At 37.4% G+C, this 22,741-nt stretch overlaps 2 protein-coding genes across 4 annotated transcripts in view; one reads left to right on the top strand and one right to left on the bottom strand.

Annotated features, from left to right (window-relative positions):
- The window catches only part of LOC306853670 (epsin-2-like), a 29,508-nt gene extending 12,399 nt beyond the window's left edge, over positions 1-17,109 (top strand). Inside the window, exons 3-9 of one of the 3 annotated variants that reach the window (XM_079391246.1) lie at positions 2,325-2,437; positions 7,168-7,269; positions 8,817-8,943; positions 12,687-12,854; positions 12,972-13,061; positions 13,146-13,343; positions 14,169-17,109. In XM_079391246.1, coding sequence (XP_079247372.1) covers positions 2,325-2,437; positions 7,168-7,269; positions 8,817-8,943; positions 12,687-12,854; positions 12,972-13,061; positions 13,146-13,343; positions 14,169-14,521 — 1,151 coding nt within the window. In that variant the 3' untranslated portion in view covers positions 14,522-17,109. The remainder of the gene's footprint in view (positions 1-2,324; positions 2,438-7,167; positions 7,270-8,816; positions 8,944-12,686; positions 12,855-12,971; positions 13,062-13,145; positions 13,344-14,168) is intronic. The other 2 variants (XM_079391248.1, XM_079391247.1) reach the window with 2 other exon arrangements.
- Positions 17,110-17,708: 599 nt separating this feature from the next.
- On the bottom strand, positions 17,709-19,856 carry LOC306853788 (B9 domain-containing protein 1-like). Its single transcript, XM_079391442.1, has 7 exons — positions 19,657-19,856; positions 19,476-19,544; positions 19,177-19,285; positions 18,628-18,724; positions 18,478-18,540; positions 18,127-18,194; positions 17,709-17,978 (listed from the first exon to the last, which is right to left on the bottom strand). Exons 1-7 carry the CDS (start codon positions 19,717-19,719, stop codon positions 17,842-17,844), a joined length of 606 nt encoding a protein of 201 aa, XP_079247568.1. The 5' UTR covers positions 19,720-19,856; the 3' UTR covers positions 17,709-17,841.
- Positions 19,857-22,741: the final 2,885 nt, after the last annotated feature.

The raw sequence follows: 22,741 nt of genomic DNA on the forward strand, positions 1-22,741 counted from the left end.
GGTGACTTAAAACATCAGAGCCTTAACACAAATGTGCAGCTCTTTTTGTTACGTGTGTCGTGCTTCTAGTTTGAGCAGTTGTGGTTGTTAATTCTGGCCTTGTGACATGTACTTTCTAAGGTGTTTGGCTCTTAATGGCCTGTGACTGATTCCTGTGCTCCGAAATGGCTAGAGATACTTGCGTTTTCTAAACACATGGCTTGGCCTAGGGGTCGACTGATATGTGTTTTTCAGGGCCGATGCCAATACCGATTATTACAGACCAAGTAGACCGAGAACCAATATATATGTCTGGTGTAAAAATGAAAATGAATGTCAAAATTAAGAATAACAAGGGCTCTGACAAAAATGGCCTTCCCTAGTGTTGGTTGCACTTCTTACTCCTGTCTTCCCCCATGCATCCATCTACAATAAGGTAATATATAAAGAGAGAGTTAAAAGTGGGGCCACTGTATGTTTCATGATTAAGCCTATGAATACTAAATACTACAGCTAAACAGCTTGGGGAAATGTAAGTATTTGGCTTCAATAATTTACATGTTAGAAATGTATGTGTAATAGCATAACCTCTCATAATTCTTCATTAATTATTTTCGGTTGACTAAATCATAACCTACAAGAGGGGACTATTCAATTCATCATCTAATGCACATCAATTGATTAATTTAAAAAGCGCAATGTATATAATGTGTAAATAATTTAATTGTCTTCATAGCTCCATTGTAGAAGTTGCGAAGAAGACCGCAACTATTTTAATGAAACTATAACACTAATAGCCTGTTATAGGCTCACTTGGTTCAATAGCCTATTGAAATGTCCCAATTTCCGTCATCCTAATCTTGGCCTATGTGACAGTAACTTAATCTTGGCCTATGTGACAGTAATTTCCATTAGTTTTCATTTACAGTGAAGTGCAAATGAAGCCATAAAACATTAATTTAATTAATCTTTTAATCAAATGAGTTAAACTCAAATTTGGCAAACAAATGGGTTTACTATTAAAATTAAAACATGGAAGAAATAGCGTATTGTGTGATTGTTCTTTTAAACAAAAGTTGTAATAATTGTAGTAGTATTAGTAAATAAACCGAACTTTTATTTTGACGGGTTGCCATGAGGACCTCTTAAGTTTCTGTAGCCTATTTATGATATGACGATCGTTTTACTCAAACGAAACAGTCAAATGCTCATGAAGTAACTCTCAGAGCAGTTCTGGGGATGATGTTCATATATTTATGGCCTCATTTAGTGACATGGCAGATGCGGAAAACACCGCGAGCATCGCGCACTTCAGTGTGTGTGTGTCAAAACCGCGCGTCTGTGCCATTCACATATACAGAGACACGCCGAACATGCAGAATTCATATTTAAATAGTCTTTTTTGCAGCTTAATGTTTACAGATAGTCCATACTGTGAGTTGATTTAAGTGTACTGACCTACTTTTGATTAATTCATCCAAACTTTGACTAATTCCATGGCTCTGCGTTATACAGTAAATGCTATTTATATGACTGAATTCCGTGATTCCCCCTGCGTTTCCCCCATCTCGGAAACCATAAATAGATAATATTGAGGTTTTTACAACTTCAGTGTAGTGGATTGTAATTTATTGCAACTTGAGCAACGTCTGCTGCTGCCTTTGAGAGAGAACTGATGCGTGATGAAGCAGCACCAGTTAGCAAGCGCTTTCAGGTGTGAGAGCGCCTTTAGTCTTCCACGTTGATTGGTCGGGCTCCTGACTCTCAACAAATCAGATGCGCGGTGGGCGGAGACTGTTCTAGGCCACAGAGTGGTGAGTTCCGACAGGCTGCATCAGAGCCAAATAGCGTGTTTCAAAATTAAATAATTTTATGGGCACATCGGTTTTGAAAATGACCGATACCGATTATCATAAAAATGCTTAATATCGGTGCCAATAATCGGCCAGGCCGATAATCGGTCGACCCCTAGCTTGGCCTAATCCAATCAGTATTGAAGTACTCTTGTCCTCTGGTTTAGCAACAAGCTTATAATCAGTAGGCTGTTGTGACTTACCCACTTTGGCTGCTTCATTCTGGCCTGGCACGTGCACTTTTGCCTCTTTAAATAACTTTGTAGTCATTGGGTGACAGATGTGAAATGATTGAAGAGAGATGTAGCAAGAACATTTTACGTTGTTCTTGTGTCATGGCGTATGAGTAACTGATAAAACCAGCTCAACAGTAATTGTAATGTGTGCTTGTTGGCTCACCCGTGCCCTGCCTTAAGGTAACCCAGCCGGGTGTGGTAGCAGTGCAATGCTTGAATGATAATGTCATTGTATGCGTGTTTTGTTTGTTTTTAGCCACATCTCCCAATGCATCTTCAGAGTTGGAGCAAGCTAGACCACAGACCAGTGGAGAAGAGGAGCTACAGTTGCAACTGGCTCTTGCCATGAGCCGAGAGGCCGCCGAGCAGGTACATCATGTCACTCAATGCCACCCTAAAACTGCTGCCTGATCTGACACATCTACAGCTAATTATATGATTTATTAGGATGCTTAATGTATGTTCATGAGAAGGATTTAGGATCAATGAGTTCTAATGTTGGGCAGGGCTACCTAAAAGCACAGATGTACATTTAAAGGATCAGCTCACTCAAGACAAAAAAATTCCTGATAATTTACTCACTCCCATGTCATCCAAGATGTTCATGTTTTTCTTTCTTCAGACGAAAAGAATTAAGGTTTTTGAAGTAAATATTCCAGGATTTTTCTCCATTTCGTGGACTTCAACTGACAAATTGCGGTTTAAATGCAGCCTCAAAGGGCTCTACAAGATCCCAGCCGAGGAATAATTTTTTCCTAGCGGAAGAAATTTTTCAGGTTCCAAAAAATGTAAACATCCATGATGCACATATTTTAAATAGTAAACTTATTAATAGACATATGTGTCATTCAACATACAAGAACTTTTGAACGGTCCTCCTCCTCCACACTTTTAAGCTTTGGGTCGGTACTTCTGCTTATATCACGCGTGACGTTTCCAGCGTGACTACGTAATGCAAGATGAGGATTTGTGTTTAAAAAGTGTAGTTCAGATGCAAAACCCTCTAAATCCATCAGACGACTTTTCTTTTAAATGAGCATTTTTTTATCAGGCTCTTATGATCAGGTTCAGTATTTTCATTTTAAAGGTAATAAGGTAATTAGTGAATAAAATAACTTTTTTTCTTTAAATGTCACTTTAGACAATCCATTGGTTTTTAACAAGTTAGATTTTCTTCTTTGCGTCACAAAACCAGCTTAATCCACTTGTTTTTTTTTGCAAAAACCTCTAAATCCATCTCTTTGGGACAAGACCGTAAATACTGAAGATGCAACTAGAAACCCTGTCTGAATACAGGCAAAAATCCCCCAAAAATATAAAAAACAAAACAAAAAGAAAAGATTCACACAGTATAACCACAATGGCACAAAATGGCAGCATATTTATTTTAACAAAAAAAAAACCAGACATTACACAAACAATTCAACATTAAAAATACATACATCTGGCATAACATCCATATGAGACAGAAGAATGGCATCTTGTTTGACTTTGTCATTGGTCAAATAGAGCTGTTGTTTGATGTATAATAAATCAGATTCCTTCAAAGTAACGGTACTGCACAAAAAACTGTTATGAATGCATGTCACACTCGTGACCGAGCCATTTCCACTGTATCTACAGCTTAAACAACATTTTCAATGTCAGTAGGACAGGCTCATCCATTTCATCGTACTCCATCTTTTATGTTACAAATCTCAATCTGAATCTTTAAACAATCTCCACAGAAAAAACGGCTCCTCACTGTGCCGCTATTGAAACCGCTCAATCATATGATTCGATTCGCACCTTCTGATTGGTTCTCGGAACATAGCGGCTTTTGCTGTCAAAGGGAAGTGGCGTCTAGAGGCTTTTGCCAACAAACCGATATTTCTGAATGGTCTGATGCTGGGATTTAGAGGATTTGAAGCAAAAATATTTGTTGAACATGTACTATATGCCGTAAGCATTCGCTCAATGTCATTATCTCATTTTGACGGAGGTGGTGTTTAGCGGCTTTTGCATCTGAACTCCGAATATACATATATTTTGTTTTCTTTTTTTCTTTTATTCTTTTATTTAAATGACCAATCGTTTCACTAGATAAGACACTTATTCCTCGGCTGTGGATCGTGTAGAGTCCTTTGAAACAGCGCTGAACCTGCATTTTGGACCTTCAGTCTGTTGGCTCCCGTTGAAGTCCACTATATAGAGAGAAATCCTGGAATGTTTTCCTCAAAAGCCTTAATTTCTTTTCGACTGAAGAAAGACATGATCATCTTGGATGACATTGGGGTGAGTAAATTTTAACTTAATGAGTGAACTAATCCTTTAAAGAGAGCTTTTATAGAGTGCTATTTCATCTGGATGAGACTTTATTTAAAAAAAAGAAAAAAGTTTTCCCTGAAAGTTTAAGGTAGTGTATTTTGCATGAGTATGATTGTAAACACAATGAGGCTGCAAAGGCGGCTTATTTGACGAGATGACATTTATTGTTAACTTATTTCAGGCGTTAGGGATGCAAGTATTGGTATTGGCTCTGATACTTGCATTTTCTGCGGATCGGGTAGCCGAATCACAGCCATACGGTTCCACTTTGTCAGACTGACTGGTTTTGCTGACTTATTTCAGTTATTAGTTCTGGTTGTTTTCTCTCCATGTTTTTAATTTGCCCTAATATGAATGATCATCACTCCATAGTTAAAACCGGATTGTTCCACCACCCAGACAATCAGCAAGCAATTTCAGAGAATGACTTGCTCTAATGGTTCCCAGTTAGCAAAGATGTAGCCACAGTGAATATAATCAAATATTAATTTACTACATCAAATGTGGAAAAATATTTCTGACACAGGAATGGAAATTGTTAGAGTAAGGTGCCTAAAATTAGGTTTATTTATTTATAGTTAGAGTTTTGAACAGCTGATTCAGGAATGAACACATTTGTATGTGGTCTTATCAGATGCAGATTTACCTTATTGTGCCTCTCAGGCATCTTTTACACATTCTAACCGGGTCACTGTATAATTAGTCAATGGTGATACGCTTACTCTATTACTAGGAAAATGTTTCATTTCTAATTGCACGCTGAGAACTATTTGCATTACATGAAAGCCACTTTCACTGTACAAGAAATAGGAAAGATGACCTTCTGCTGGCTCGTTTTCTTCCCAATTACATGTTACACGGATATATCTAGTTGTCCTTTTCTTGCAACATGGGCCCAGACCAGCAACAGGATATTGTTTAGGAAGCTTACAAATTAGTGTGGTAGTCATACAACCACACAGCTGTCTCGGTGGGATTTAAAACCGCATCTTACATGTCTTATAAAAGTGATAAAATGGGGCAGCTGATACAGTAGGAAATGTAATGTTCCTGAAGGCTCTGAATATTTTTGGGAAGAAAGAATAATGTGAAGGAACTGTGTGTGCGCTTGGACATCTGGGATGAATTTACAAATGAAAAAGCAGGCATGTTAGTGCTGTTGAGGAGGGGCTTGTCTGAAAGGGAGGTGCACAGTAGGGACTTCCTACATTTCTGTGTATCGCTGTTGGCCCTCTTAAACCTGCCTCTAATTGTATAGCTGTCAGGTGTCTATCATAGGGATTGTGATTCATTCTGTGAGCTCCTTCCCTGTCAGATCTTGATGTAAACTAGGGGTCATTTTAAAAAATGGACATAATTGTATGAGACAGTCAGATGTCCCAGATTTGTGATCATTGAGGTTAAGGGAAGCATAGCATTCTAACCGTTGATATCATGAGGCTTGTGGTGAAAGAGCATCACTCATCTCAGCATTTTCTGCTTTCTCTGTCCTTCTTGCCTCTTGCATAAATCTTTCATGTTTCAGCTCCACACTAAAATGTCCTGCATGTAACAATATTGGAAATGTTCACTGATTAAGCGAAATGGCTTTGCTTGTGCTATAGCCTCATTTAACCCATGTTTGATGATTGCTGATCATTTCCAGTTTTGGAAGATTTTAACTTGGAGTGTTTATTGATTAATTTTATTTAAAATAAATGCTCAAATGTGTTGATTTGTAGGTAAAACCTGTTGTGTTATTTTGTTTACTCACTATAGCATTATCTTATTCAAAATATTAGACATGTTTAAAAATATAATCCATATACTATTCTATGCAAAATATGATATCCAAATATTAATTACTATTTTACTGGATGTCTAAATACTGATTATAAGTCTTAAAGGGCCATACACTGGTCAAATGCAGGTGTTTTACCAGTGAACTTAACCCGAGGAACTTTGGGTGATTTCCAGAATATGACAGGTACACGTAAACAACTGTGATGTATGTCCTCTGGGATCACTGCCAACCAATAGGAGTGATGGAATAAAGAACTTTTTAAAAAATGGCGGATCTGGCCAAATTCCACCATTAAAAATGGACCAGGTGGGCTAGTGATTAATTGTGGCGAACCCGACAGGCGTAGCCAATTAAAAAACCGGAACTACCAACTTTGGGTAGTGAAAATGGTATAAAATGGATGGACGGACAGACAAAGATTCAGATGCGGTGACCGTTATCTCGGCTTTATGTTGTCTAATAAAGTCTTATTTTGACATCTGGAACTCTGCTTCTTGAGCTTCATTGAACACATTGAGAAGATCCATCTACTGACTTTGAACCACAACAAACCCTGATCTGTTCTCGCTCCCCTTCAGCTTGTAAGCATTAATTGTTGTGAATATGGCTAACCAAATACAAAACTATTTACTGGCACCAAATTAACATAGGGACTAAATTACAGCCTATCCTCAGTTGCTTCCCACTGACATTTTGCACTTCTAGCTTCCTTCCCGTCTCCTCTGCCCTTTGAAACAGACCCATTGAGGAAACAAAGTGTCGGGTGTGTCTCTTGGTTTGCTAGCATAATTCTGAGTCTTGGCTTCAATGTGTAATTGTGTAATCTGCAGATTTTTACATGCCCCGGTAACTGAATTTTGATGCTGAATCATCGTGAATCACAACAACAGGGCTGTATCGTCATAGGACACAGGGCGGCAGGTTCACGCTGTGATTCAGCAGACAGCACGTACTCCGTAATGTGTGATATAACATGAATTCTTTTGTGTGTCTGTGTGTGGTTGTTCAGGAGGAGAGGATGCGTCGTGGGGATGACCTACGGCTCCAGATGGCTCTAGAAGAAAGCCGTAAAGACTCCAACACAGGGAAAATAGCCAAGAAGAAGAAAGAGGTAGGTGCAGCCTCTGAGCTCTTCAACTCATCAGGAGGCCTGAACTGAATCTGTGGCCACACAAAATTCTGCTGAAGGTTTACACATCCCTTACCTCCTGCATGTTCATTTATTAAAGGGATAGTTCACCCAGAAATTAAAATTGTCATTTACTTATCCTTTTGTCGTTCCTAACATGTTCATGTATGATATTCATTCTTCGGTAGAACAAAGACATTTTACCTGAATGTTCATTCTGTGCTATTTCAAATATCAAAAGCATATATTGATCGGGGGCTGTCAAGCTTCACAACCCTGTGAAAGTACAGTTTAAGAACTGTACATATTATGCATCGTGTTCAAAGTCTTCAAAGGCCAAATGGCTAATATAATCTGCTCTACTCTAACATAAGAGTAGAGCAGAACTCTGCTAAATTTTGTTGGTTACCTCACAGTCAGTGTTTTTCAGTCAATTTATGAATGTATAAATACACCATTGCGCAAGTATGGGGTCAATAAGATTTTTATCTCTTTCTCAAACTGTATTTGATCAAAAATACTGTAAGAACAGTAATATTGTGAAAATATTACAATTTATTTGTATTTATATACATTAAATTATTAAAATGTAAGTTTTCTGTTTAAATATATATTTAAAATGTAATTTATTCCTGTGACGCAAAGCTGAACATTCATTAGCCATGAGTCCAGTCTTCAGTGTCACGTGATCCTTCAGAAATCATTCTGATATGATGATTTGATGCTTAAGACATATTTAATAATATTATCAATGTTAAAAGCAGTTGTGCTGCTTAATATTTTTGTGGAAACTGAAATACACTTGAATAGAAAGTTTAAAACTGCTTTTATTTGAAATATAAAACATCTGTAACCTTAAGAATGTTTTGACTGTCACATTTGATCAATTTAATACTTCCTTGTTGAATAAAAGTATTAATTTCTTTAAAAGAGTAGTGCTGACCCCATATATTTTAACAGTAGTATATTTTTAGGGGCTGTGAAATTGTCACCTTTGCCTTCATTAGTTCTTATTAGATGGTCATGTGGTGTGACACGTGTGTGTGTGTGTGTGTGTGTGTGTATATATATATATATATATATATATATATATATATATATATATATATATATATATATATATATATATATATATATATATATATATATATTCTCAATTAATGAGCTCATAAAAGCAATTCCAAATTAGCAATTCTTTTAGAGATGTTTTTAGATGGGGTATAACCTGTCACTCCTTTCCAAATGTATATGACCTGAAAATATTCAGTTACCTAAATTCTGATTTGGGTATTCCTAAACTATACTACCAGTTTGTGTTTATACTACTATGAGCTAAATAATGTCACCAGAAAACCATTTCATTAATCTCTTCAATGAACTTTTTCCCTTTCTTTGCTTGCGGACTTGTTTACTCCTAATGTGAGTATTTATATTCAGATCAGCTTCCAAGTTCTTATTCACTAAAACTGATGTGATTGCTTTGGATGGTATCTGTAGGCGCTGATCTCAAATGTTGTGTGTGTGTGTAGCCTCCACAGTCTTCTCTGATGGATATGATGGACCCGGTTCTTGAGGGCCCTGCCAATCAAACATCGGACCCTTGGGGAGCAGGAGCTGCAGCAGCAGGCCCTGCCTCAGACCCCTGGCAGTCCTATGGTAAACAGACACATACAAACTTGGGCTTGACAATATCAGTTAGATTGTAAATATCATGATGTTTATAAAGCACTTTTGGTTGGCAATTATGTTTCCTAAAGAGTATGTCAATAGACTTGTCCATCTTGATCTTGTTAATTTAAATTCTTTAATTTAAACATCTGCTTAGCAGCAGTGAAATGGATTAAATGATTCCTCAGGAGGGAAACAAATCACCCTTTTAAACCGTTTTGGAGAAAACGCGTAAATATTGTGATGTATAATAAATTCTGTCAAATGGATGAGGAATATATATATCTAAAAACAGACATTATTTTTAGTTTTATTATCTTGAAGGCAGACACACACAAACACTAGCTAGTTTCTCAAGTAAACACCCTTCACATACAAGATCACATTTGGCTGTGGCTAATAATTGCACATTGACAACAGTTTGTATCAGCTTCCTGCTGTGCTGATCACATTAGGCTTTGTAAAAAAATGAAAGAGCATTTATCCCACCAGGACCATTTGCATAATAAATACTAGCTTTATTATTACAATTTAAGGCAGATTTGAATCTAATTTGATCAAATAAAAAAAAGTTAATGGTCAGAATGTGAGGACCACCTGTTTACCAAAAGCCCACATTTCTCTTGTTGTTGCTACTGTTTTTAATAGAATTTTAGCATTACCAGTAGGTTTAAAATAATGGATCTCATATTTTTGAAGTATATGTGATTGATCTTAAACTTGGAATTTGAGCCTGGTCTCCAAATAGTTCTTTTTCTCTTCCTGTCATATTGTAGTTTGTACAGGTTTAATCCATTTGGTTTCTGTTCTAAGTGAGTTAAACATTAAATGTGAAGATATATTATTGATGATGTAACAGTAATTCTGTGACCTTCTCATTTATATCAGTCTGCTCTGAAAGGCAGGGTAAGCGATTTCTGGAAGCCAATGTTGATATTTGAAATCACCAAAACAAATATGCCCCTACCCCAAAAGGGTCTCGCCCCTATTTTGATAGATCTGCCCCACATATACGTAGCCTACGCGACCCAGGCAACGATTAGTTCTGTGAAACATAAGCCGCTTTTCCACCAAAATTACCTGGAACATTATGTCCCAGGAACTTTTTTTTTTTTTTCTCCAGACCTGTTGCTTTCTGCGTTTCCATCGCAGTCTAAACTACCGAAAAGATTAGGCAAATAGTCTGGTGACTTAACGTTAGGTCTGCGCGTGTTTCTCAATACCAAGTACGCAAATTTCAGACTTGCATCCTCGGTATCACCTTTTGTTTGAACCCACCCATTTTTCATGTGAGCAAAAGTATTGGAACAGATAGAATTAACAGATTAAAGTGAAAAAGACTTAATATTTAGTTGCAAATCCTTTGCTTTCAATAACTGCATCAAGCCTGTGACTAGGGATGCATCGATCCGATACTCCGGATCGGTATCGGCTCCGATGCGGTCATTTTCTGCGGATCGGTTATCGAGCAGACGAGACCGATCCAAATCCGATATTGTGCGTATACTATTGTGTTATTGTTGAGCCCCACGAAAGGCACAAAAACATTATAAAGCACCATAAAGTTTTCGTGCACTATATTTCAAGTGTTCTGAAGCTGTTCCATAGTTTAATCTGAGGTACAGATGAATATTTAAGTCTTTAAATTCAAGTTCAGGTAAACTCTTCTCTCTGCCGCGGCTGTCTGTCATCCTCCATTCAGTAATTAAACTGCGTGTCGCGTTCGGTTACTACAGTCAAACTCTCTTCAAGAAAAGGCTTAAACCAAAAGAAAAGGCTTAAACTTACGCACAGATTTAATATACTACGCATCAATATCTCTTCCCTTTGTACTTTGAACGTTTCTATGTGGACTCAGAGGGCTGCGCGCTGTGACTCCGTGTCGCTTCAAGCGCATCATTCTGCGCACGGGATGCGCATAAGCGCTTTCTGCTGGTCTATATTGGAGCCTTACTTTTGCGCAATGAAAGATTATTAACAGTCTTTCTTGTTCTGTCCCATCTATCATATGTTGCTGCCTTCATTACTGTGCAATAGATTTAAAAGAAATGCATTTTAATTTTATAGTAGCCTATATATTTATATATAAATGTATTTGCTTGTTTTTTCATGAATGTATTTTACAACAATTCAAAGAGCAGTGTATTATTTCACCGGATTTAGTCCTACACTTATTCACTTTTATTTGTAAATAAAAATGTTTCACTAGGTTTTATAAAATTATTGTGCACCCATGATTTTTCTAGAGTATCTTTTGCTGTATTATAAACTAAGTTTATAATAGTATTTTTGTCATATATTTTTTCATTTATTTTTCATTAAAATGATGTTATCTATAGATTGTGTTTAACACACAAAAGAGTAACACACAGACACACAGAAGTATAGAAATTCTACATCGATTTAATAAAACCTGCGCTTGTATCAGGTTAATCTTTGTCTCATCAGTCCATAAAACTTTGTCCCAGAATTTTTGAGGCTCATCTCTGTACTTTTTGGCAAATTCCTTTTGGCCTTCCTATTCTTCTTGCTAAGAGTGGTTTGCATCTTCTGGTGTAGCCTGGTGTAACAGTACTTGTGATCATGAAGTCTTTTGCGAACAGTAGATTGTGATACCTTCACTCCTGCCCTCTGGAGGTTGTTGCTGATCTCACTTACAGTTGTTTTAGGGTCTTTCCTGACAGCTCTCACAATGTTTCTGTCATCAACTGCAGTTGTTTTCCTTGGTCTACCTGTTCAATGTCTGTTACTTTGTACACCAGTAGCTTCTTTCTTCTTCAGGACATTCCAAATGGTTGAAATGGCTATGGCCAATGTGTGTGCAATGGCTCTGATTGATTTTCCTCCTCCTCTCAGCTTCACAATTGCTTGTTTTTCACCCATAGACAGCTCTCTGGTTTTCATGTTGGTTACATCTCTTAACTATAAATGCAATTCTCGCCTGAAATACACACGTCCAGTGTAGGCAGACTTTAGCTGTTTCGGCACGCCGAGTCCGGTGTAGACACAGTTACTCACCTATCGGGAAGAAACAAAGCAAGCTCGGCGTCCGATCGCAAGCCTCCCGCTCCTTGAGTTCTCTCCAGCGCTGGAAAGCTAATCCGATATTTACACGGGTCCTACTTCTCGCCTTGTTGTTCCGCAGATGTTTTCCTCGTTTTTTATGCACCATCTCCATCTTTCTGACGCTCGGCTGTTCACTGAACGCTCTCTCCTCCATATCACGAGTAGACGCGCCCCTTACTGCTGATTGGCTACAAGTTTGTTTTGGTACTCTGTTTTGTTTTGGTGCCTTTAATTGTGTTGTGCTTAAAATTGTCTAGTTCAGTGCATCTTATGAGTGATTCATCTGTGCCTTTTTTTCATTTTCATAGCTTTTTGTCTTTTTTAAATCAAAATGTCTGAACTCAGTCTTTAAGTGAAATGGCAGACTAAGGCTTCCATTCATTCAAGAACCAATGAATAGAAACATGAAAAGTTCAGGCACTGTTTTTTTTTTTTTCTGGTTTTTTTCAATAATCCATTTTATTCGGCTGTCACAATATGGAAGAAAAGATCTACTGCTACTTCCATTATATTGCAACTCATTAGGGTTTGATTTTGTTTTTAAAAATTAGCTCTGAAAAAGGTCTTTTTCAGTTATTGATAAGTAAGAGTAAAGGGAGTAGCAGTGGTTTTTCATTCTAGTGTTACCTGTGGTGTTACTTAACACATCTGTGTGTATCTTCCAGGTGCAGCCCCTAAGCCAGCTGCTCCTGTAGATCCTTGGGGTCTTCCCAGTGCCTCTTCCTCAGTTGCTCCTCTGAAAAGCAGTGACCCCTGGGGGTCAACCCCGGCTCCTACAGCTGCTGATCCCTGGAGCCCAATGCCTGCCACCCGCCCCAAAGCCCCTGCCACAGGTGAGCTCTGAAGACTGAAGTTCATGTTAAAATGTATTTGTTACATTGAGAAATAAAGACTGTTCTCTTATTTTACAAAATCTTTCTTCAATTTTAATCCCAACTGTCTTCCCTCAGTGGGTAGCTTTGATCTTTTCTCCACACCAAATGGTACTTCCAGGGAGGACCTCTCAGAGTTTGACAGTCTTCGCTCCTCAGCAGTGACAGGTAAATGCTGACTACTAGATTACTAGTTAAATGAAGTATCATCTGTTGTTAGGGAATGACATGAGATGTGATGTTTTTTTACAGGTGATGTTAGAGGAAGCTCTGCCTTGCCATCGCAAACCAGTTTGTCTGTAGGCTCTGATCTGTTTGACGTACCAAGTGGCCCAACCAGAAAAACCCCAGAGTCTTTCCTGGGTCCCAACGCTGCACTTGTCAACCTTGACTCTCTGGTCACCAAACCTCCCCAGCAGGCTCCAGTCTCCAACCCCTTCCTTGCTGGAGGTAACCTAAACCAATGAAATATTTCTAGGAGATCACTTGTACATTTACAGGGGTCTTTTTTATAAAACTCCAGGTCATTTATCGTTTTAAAGGGATAGTTCACCCAAAAATGAAAATTGTCATTAATTACTCACCCTCATGTCGTTCCAAACCTGCATGAACATCATTCATCTTCTGAACACAAATTAAGATATTTTTGATGAAATCTGAGAGCTTTCTGACCCTCCATAGCCAGCAATGCAACTGAAATGTTCCCAGACCCAAAAAGGTAGGAATGACATGGATAAAATAGTCCATGTGAAATACTTTTTGTGCTCAAAGAAAACAAAAATAACAACTTTACTCAACAATTCAACAATCCATCTAATGCCATTATCGAGAGTACCGCATGCGCGTGGTGCTGCTCACCTAGAACATGCATCCGTGTACTGTACTGAAGAATATGACAATGTTTAAGTTTTTCACATTGTAATATGCTGTAAATATATACACTATGTACATTCAGTATATAGATTTTACTAGTATCGGCTCAATGTGTAATCTGTCTTTCTTTAAAGACAGTATTACCGTCTCAGCAAAATGTATTATCACTCAACCTGTGTATACATTAATATGTTGGTACTGATTTCATTACATTTTTATTAAAACATTTTAAACATTTTATACTTGCAGCTTTTGCGATTGTGTTGGTTTGTTCTGAATGGATTAGACGGACTGTTATTTTAATTAAAATGCCTTAAATTTGATTTGAAAAATCCTGCGGATACCCTGATTTTTCTCATTAAGCATCACACTCACCTGTACCTCCCTTTGGTCTCGTTTCAGTCTCGGGAGCAGCTTCAGCTCCTGCAGCTCAGGTCAACCCCTTCCAGGTGACCCAGCCACAGCCACCCACCCTCAACCAGATGAGAGTCAGTCCCATGATGGGCCTGAGCGGACAGGGCTTCAGCATGGCCCAGAGAAGCAACGAGCCCTTGCCTCTGTCCTCAATGCCCCCAGCCGGTCCTGTCTCAATGGTACCCATGGCCGGCATGGCTCCTCTCGGGCCCGTGGGCCAGATGCAAAACATGGGGATCCCAGCCTCCATGTCCATGCCCCAGCCGCTCATGAGCGGAGGGCTGCCGCCCACAGGCGCAGCAGCACAAGCCGGCGGCACAACCAACCCCTTCTTATTGTGAGGAACATCATTTGCCTCCCCGAAACCTACACGAATCTCTCTCTCATCCCCGTTCCTATGGCATAGACAATGTAGTCGGTTATGTTCCCCCAAACCTGCCTGCTATTTTGAGACTTTTGGGAGTAGCAGTGGTATTTACAGGTCTTACACTGGCAGGCGATTCCCTTCCTCTTCTGTCAGAAATTGGTACCATACGATGATTTGGTATTCTTTCCTAAATTTCCTCAAATGAAACCATCAGCGATACAGCGTCTAGGAGATTTTCTTCCCGGGAGTAACCTTCCTGTTTTTAACTTCTTTTTTTGATGGCTTACTTTTCTTATCAGAGGCTTGAAACTAGGAGTACTGGTTCGTCTTAATTTTTCTAATTTCTAGTCTTTGAAAGCAGCGTGCTAGATAAAGCTAACCCTTTTAATCGAAGCAGCCTGTACGTTCTACGCAGTGCATATACACTATGTGTATTTACAGTACGCTTGAGTAGACAGTTTAGAGGTCTCTCTATCAGTTTACATGGAAATGATTTTGATGTTCTAAGCAGGGATTTTGCACATGCTCTGATTTATCTTCTTTTGACTGTCGGCCCACCGTTAGTCCTTACCGCGAGAAGCGATGGCAAACCGTTCACTAAGACACGAGCAAAGCCGAGGACTAGGAGGGAGTCTGCGAACTGCATGTGTGACTGGTTTCAAACCTGATGCATTGAAAGATGAACTTCATACTGAAGTAGAGGGTTGTTCTTTCTTCCTTTTCTTTTGTAATGCATGACGGGGAGTTGGTTTGCATATCATAATACAGCTCAACTTTTATACCTAAGCCTGTTTTTTACTGCTTTACAATGCAGAGATGTTGTTTATTGGGTGAATGGGTTCTTTCGATTCAGTAAGGCTCACTATTTGCACAGCACAGCTCCATATTCGACAGCTAATCCATACTAATGATTGGTATTCATCCGCTACTCTGTGAGTATCCAACAACCTGAAATGTGGTCATTTCAGTAATGTTTTTATTTTTAATTTATGTGTGCGTGCGTATGGAAGGAGCAAAGGGAAACGGGAGGAAATGGGTGTTGGTATATCTTCATCAGGTCCTAATGCATCTTACTGTTATAACCGACAGCTGTATCACTAATCACTGCTTCCTAATGCAATCTGTTCATGTACGTTGGGAAAAAAAGCCAAGCGTGTTTCAGAGCTTGCCGTTAACTAAATCCTCAGTTCTGTATTCGAAGCTAACTTGCTTAGTGTTAAAAGAATGAGTGGACATGCCAAGACAGGTTACAGTGTGGGAGGAGTCTTTTAATAGATTGTATGATTGATTCCTTTTTTTGTTTGAGTATGTGGTATACATGTATGTTTGGGGTCATATGCATCTTTCTACAGCTAGAAACCTGTGGTTGATTTGCATTGTTCTGTATTCATAAATTTATTTTGGCCATGGTTTCATCATTAAATGAGATTTAGACCAGACTATGAATTGTTCACCACAATTAGCACTCCATTTTAAAGCGAGAACGCCTAGACTTTGGTGTTTTGTGTGGCTTGCTGTGTCTACACTTTTAATTCAACTGGTTAAGCACAAGATGGCAATGTTTGCCACCAATAGTAGTTACCAAAGTGACTTTGCTTGTCCTTTTTAAATGCAGAGCTGCGGTCATTTCCTAACTGACTACACATTTATCTCTCTTCAGTTGTTCCCCAGTTATCATTATTATCCCTGCTTCTTTTTATTATTACAGCTTGAGTATTGACTCTACGGTTTCTCTCATCTGTGAGCTAGTGACCTCTGCTGGAAATATTGTGGTAGTACTACCCACGTGCAGCCTTGTAGCAGAGCCTGGGTGTGTTATGGTCAATAATCTGCAGGCATACTCAGGCATTTTGGGGGGGTGGGGGTGGCTAAGACAGCTTTAAGTTGTATGTAATGCGCTTTTGTTGGCCATGATGGTTAAGGCAGGCACTGATCCTGCTAAACAAGACTCCCTGCTAGTGAACATCACTGTACTCGATTATCCAGACTAGTTTTACTTTTGAATCCATACGATATCTAGCTCATTTTGTCTCGATCATCTTGTTTTGCTGTTACCGTGTATCACCCGTTACTTCTGTCATTATGTACTATTTATGCATTTATTGTGGAGGACTAACCTTGTGAACATGCATAACATTTTATTTTTCCATGTTATTGTCTGTGTATTTACCAAACTGTCTCGTATTACTGGGAGCAGGCTGCTTTTATGGATATGTGCTTGTTGGCATTATAACTGTATAATATAATTTATCATCTGTTCTATTGTAACATATTGTTGTGTACCTTATTTCTGTGTAATGGTTTTGTAGGAAAGTCACAGGAGGAGTGTGATGTTTTATTGCCATCTAAACAGCAGCAAGTGATAAAAGACCTGTAGCTGCAGTGGTAAAACAAATCAATTGTATCAATGACGTTTGATCTGTCTGTTCATGCTGTCAGTAAACGCCACATCACATCTTATTGTGTTATTTTAGCTTCATTAAGATGCTATGGTATGGAGCTGCAAAACAATTAATAATCGCATTTGATTAACAACATTTAAAATAAAAGTTGTTTACATACTGTTTGTGTACGGTGTATATTTATGTATATATAAATACACGCGTATATATTTTTTAAAATGTGTGTATATAAATATGTGTGCATATATATATATATATATATATAAAAAAAATACTTGTATATAATTTATACATCTAACATATTTTTCCTTATACATGTATGTGTATATATTCATAAATATATGCAATACACAAATTTAGTATGTAAACAACTTATTTTGAATGCGATTAATCAACTAATCGTTTTGCAGCCCTAGTTTTTATTCATATTTTGAATTTTGCTTTTAAAGTTTTAGTAATTTTGTTGTGGTTTTATGATTGTCGTTAGTTTTAGTAAAGTTTTTTACTTTATTTTAGTAGATCAAGTTAAAGTGAAAAATGTTGCCTTGGGAATTAGCTGAAATAAAATAAGCTTGCTTTTTCACATTTCATTTCAGTAATGTTAATTTCAGTTTTTGTAGTTTTAGGTCAGTATAAAAACCCTGGTAAAAGGTTAATCATATTTGGTGTTTAGGGTTAAAACAGGCAAAGATCTGCAGAATCTGCAGATTAGAATTGGAATTCAAATTATGCAAATCAAATTTGAACCAAATTAACTTCTATAAATGCAACAAGATCAGTTTATTTAAAAACATACAAAGCTGATATCACATGTATAGTTACAAAGCGACAATGGAAGTGACTTGAAAATGGACCAAGATTACAAAAAGGTACAAAACTATCCTGAAAGTTATTAGAGCTGTTGAGATGTTCTTGTCAGTCCTGTAGCAGCTGAATGCTCTGATGTAGTTTCATAACCCAGCTTCTTCATATCTTTAGTCACAATGTTGAACTGTAGTGTAACAAAACCTTGTGAGCGCACCCTTGTAACTGCAAACACAAAATTGCATCAGTTATGGCTTGTAAGTACACTTGATTGCAAAAGAACAATTTCTGAAGACCTACAACTTGGCTTGAGGTGATAAACATCCACTGAAATGTCATTTCATTTTGAGTCTAGGGTTAAATAAAAGCTTACCTTCTCTTCCCTCTCCTTGAGCAACAACCTTGGGATCTGTGAACTCTGGACGCCTTCCCATCAGCCAGCTGAGTACAAGATATAACATGTTAGATATAGAGTCTGATGAAAACAAATGTTTTTGAGTTACAATCTCACTTGAAACGTTCATACAAGTCACACATTTAACTGAAACGTAGTTCAAGTTAAGTCTTGAGAACAAAAGGGAAGGACAACAGCAAATTAAATTCAGATCATAACCCAAAGCTGCTGCATTATAAATTGGGGAACTTTAATTTTCTGCTGTATGTCTACATGTGAATGCAAATGAATGAGGTAATTTTGGATTAATTATGAGAAATTAGTTACAACCTTGTCAACTTCTGAAATCTTGATGTAGACTCAGGAACGAACATGGGAATGGTCTTGGTGTGTCTGGACAGAGAGAATTCGCATCTTAATTGCGCATTTTACACAGATTTTAAGCTTGCATTATGACGACACAATCTTAGAGTAACTCACTTTCCAGGTGTAAACGGGATGTGTACAGCTCCATAACCTCTCACAACATCATTTCCGAAAGTGTCGGGGCCATACACACTGACCACAATCTGGGGCCCTAAATAAAATAAAAAATTTAAAAATAGATTGATACTTAGAAATATATATTGTGGGCACAATTATTAAGCTGCATTACAATCTTCAGAATAATATTCCTTTATCAGATCAGGGTTTCTGCAGGTTTTCTAAAGGTACATTTAAGGCTTTTTACTACCTTTTTAAGACCAAGTAACTCAATTTAAGGAATAAATTGAAGGGAACACAGTATGTCAGTGTTCTTTGAACGTAAATGTCTAGGAAGCACACAATAAGTTGTTTAGCAACAAATTTATTTATTTTTGCAGTAGAGGCATTATTTAATTTCTTATGAATTTAAGATTTTCTGCTCTGATTTAAGACACTTTTAAGGCCTTCAATTGTGGAAGGGTGAATTAAACTATTTGTTACCTTTAAAACCCACACAAACTTCATACAACTGCTTCTGACTCAATCAACATGTGCTTCACTTACAGCCAAATGGGTTCGTGCTTTTGAACGTGATGTCCAGAGGGAAGTTCCACACCAAACTCTGAGATCCTCTACCTTTTGAAGTTATTTGAGAAATCCCCTCTTCCAAGCCCTTCAGATTGTGGGAAACATATACAAACTTACTACTGTGGAATATATGAGAAAAACAAAAGCTTATAGCCTACATAACATGTCTCCCACATAGGGAGAGCAAGGGCAACTAAATAATGATAATTAATGATGGACAGATAGATTTCCCTTCTGTAAGACTAAAGGAAGTGAAGCAGGTTGATTTCACTCACTGATGTGGGCGCCCAGTCGTGTCCATAAACAAAACAATACTTGCAGTAAAGATCGTCATATTCTGGGAACTTTAGACAAAATACTACATGTAAGTAATCCAATTAAACCACTTTAATAACAGGCTTTGCACACAGTTTACTGCATTAAACAGATCCTCGAAAAAAATCTTTGTTAACTTACATCGGCTGCTTCGATTTGCCCATTAACCATGAGAAGAAAACCAGCCGGGTTGTTTGAAGTCATTTCCACACCATTAACTCCCTGGAAAACATCTCAATCACACCAAACCACTCTCGCTGCACTGAAATATCAGTTCGGATGTAAAATTAATGGATTCTCGTTGTCAACATCCTTCTGGCTGCTATGGACGCTTTCAGTACGGCAGGCAATACGGTCCAAAATAGCGGAAATAAAAATGCGTTTTTAAAATGCTACTCCGCTAGGTGGTTGTCGTGGATATGCAATTTGGTTTTCTGGATTTATGGATGAAGACTTGTGTGGAAATTGCCTTTTTGTTTTTCGCTGTCTCTCAACACACAAAAGCTTCAAAAAGCTTTGGCTTTTGCACAGTAACCATGGGTTTATATTGCCAGAGCAATATAAAGATTCACTACAAATCAAAACTATAGGTACACACGGTATTTATTATTATTTTCCATATAATAGATGTGTCTGTAAGTACATCTTTCCGTGTATTGTTTATTGCGTGAAAGTGTTTGTCCCAGCCATTCCCATCTTCTTATGGTAATATTTCACACACCTTACAAATATGTTAGTACATGCTGGGATCCGGCATATTGGATAAGGATATGGGCATATTGGATAAGGATATGGGCATATTGGATAAGGATATGGGCATATTGGATAAGGATATGGGCATGTTGGATAAGGATATGGGCATATTGGATAAGGATATGGCCATATTCGATAAGGATATGGGCATATTGGATAAGGATATGGGCATATTGGAAAAGGATATGGGCATATTGGATAAGGATATGGGCATGTTGGATAAGGATATGGGCATATTGGATAAGGATATGGGCATGTTGGATAAGGATATGGGCATGTTGGATAAGGATATGGGCATATTGGATAAGGATATGGGCATGTTGGATAAGGATATGGGCATATTAGATAAGGATATGGGCATATTGGATAAGGATAAGGGTACTTCTGCTGTTTCCCCCCTCTTTCGAAATATGATGTTATTTTATTAATGAACATAATTATTACAAAAAAACAAAACAAAACAAAAAGATAGAGATAACCTGATTTGACAGATGCTGTCATCATTTTAAACTACACATTATTGGTACCAACTTTGTATTATTATTGTCTTTTTATTATAATTTTTACATTTAACATCTCTCTACATACATATTATATATATATATATATATATATATATATATATATATATATATATATAAACACGGCATCCACATCTACGCCAATAGGTGTCGGTATAAATTCCAACAGGAGCTAAAATAACAACACACTAACCGACCTATAATGGCAAATCACTGTTGTTTCAGCTGAGCGGAATGGACAACCATCTCAAGAAGCTGGTAAGAAATTGGTAAGATGCCAAATCACTCTCTTATTCTGTCTGTTAATTGAAAATTCACTCTGTGCTTATGTTAATTGAAAATTCACTCTGTGCTTATTTTGTTCTGAATACATTTTCTCTTGTGCAAAGCTCTCCCCATGAGAGATGACATGTCGTAGCCAATCAATATATAAATCCATGAACTGAATTTAGGGCTTATGCTTTGGTTTTAGTCCTACACCTCAGTAAACTCAGATTCAAGCTTCTTAACCTAGATGAAGACCTGCCTGTCACTTTTTGGCCCAACGATGTCCCAGTTTGAGCTCTCTTTATCTTTTGCCAATTTTCCCTCTCTGGGACCAGGTCTTTGACTTACAGTCACTATTTATATCAATAGACGTCTGTACTACTTACAAGTCCTCTATAGGACCTGCGTCTCCCTTTTTAGGCCTGAAATAAAGACTCATTCAGTCATTTCCGTGGGGCATGTTTTTTTTTTGTTTTTTTTTGTCTTCATATCCAACCCATGTGGCTTTTAGGTTGAGCGTATTGTTCTTGTCCTTCATTAATTGCATAGCAAAGATGCTTTTTTGTGAAATCCATTTAATCTATGTCTGTACCTCAGATCTCAACAGTTTGTGATTTAGCTTTGTCCATCTGATTGACATTTTTTGTTTGGTTGACATTTGCTAGTGTCACCAAAACATGCAGCAGCTGTCCAAACCATAGCAAATGTCATGGAAAGGTCATGTGCCCTTGGGCTGTAGTTTGGAGGGTCTGGTTGGTGGTCTGAAAGATGATCTTGTGTTTTCTTAAAGACAAGTGTTCTTTATTGTTTAGTCTTGAAGATGACAGGGAGCTTATAATAGCTTGGCTTTATCCAGACACATTTTATGGGTCAGTGACATGGCGCTTTTTAATTCTGTAAAAAAATAAAATAAATTAATAAGGCAGTTCACACATACAGTGACTTCAATTAATCTCTTATATAATGATCATGATTTTAATATCTATATTAAAATTTAACTTTGGTATGCAGTGATAACTAAGGACCCTTGCAGACCTTCATGACTGTGTGCCAATATTGATAAATCTCTTGAAAAAGTGAATTTAATGAAAAGTCAAGTTTTTTTGAGTTATGTAGTTTGATTCCCAGAAATGTATTGATATTTTTAAATAATTAATTAATTGTTAACTTTCTGCCTTGAAAAATGCATTTAAAAACTTTTTAAGCTTTCTTGAAAATAATAATCACTGCGATACTATTATTTTTTATGTTTATGTAATATTTTATGTAATATTTTACATTGTTTCTATTGATTAATGTACCTAAAATGTTTCTTTTTGTGCTTTAGTTTTAGTTAACTAGAATAACCCTAGTACACATGCCAAGGTGTAAGGAAAACAATTTATATTAATACACCACGTCACTAAATTTAAATAAATAAATAAATAAAAATTATATGAAAACATGAACACAAACCGTACATTTATGGCCATGTTTGTTTTTAATAAAATTTTTCATTCCTTTTTTATTGTAGACACTCTTATACATCGTTAACCCTCAAATCTGCTTTGTCCACAGTGTAGTCTGTTTTGAACTACACTGTGAGTAGATCTGAACTTTGTTCTATTCAAGTTCATGTTTATTCACTCAGTATGTAAAGAGAAGACATTAGGTTATGACCATAATGGAGTGGAAGAAACATCCAC

This window comes from Barbus barbus (assembly GCF_936440315.1).
Source record: "Barbus barbus genome assembly, chromosome: 3".
Classification (NCBI taxonomy): Eukaryota; Metazoa; Chordata; class Actinopteri; order Cypriniformes; family Cyprinidae; genus Barbus; species Barbus barbus.

Coding starts and splice junctions, on each gene's coding strand:
- LOC306853788 (XM_079391442.1), bottom strand. CDS start 19,719: ATGACTTCAAACAACCCGGCTGGTTTTCTTCTCATGGTTAATGGGCAA. Junction 19,286..19,475: donor ACGACTGGGCGCCCACATCA/GTGAGTGAAATC, acceptor CACAATCTGAAG/GGCTTGGAAGAGGGGATTTC. Junction 17,979..18,126: donor TCAAGGAGAGGGAAGAGAAG/GTAAGCTTTTAT, acceptor TTGTGTTTGCAG/TTACAAGGGTGCGCTCACAA.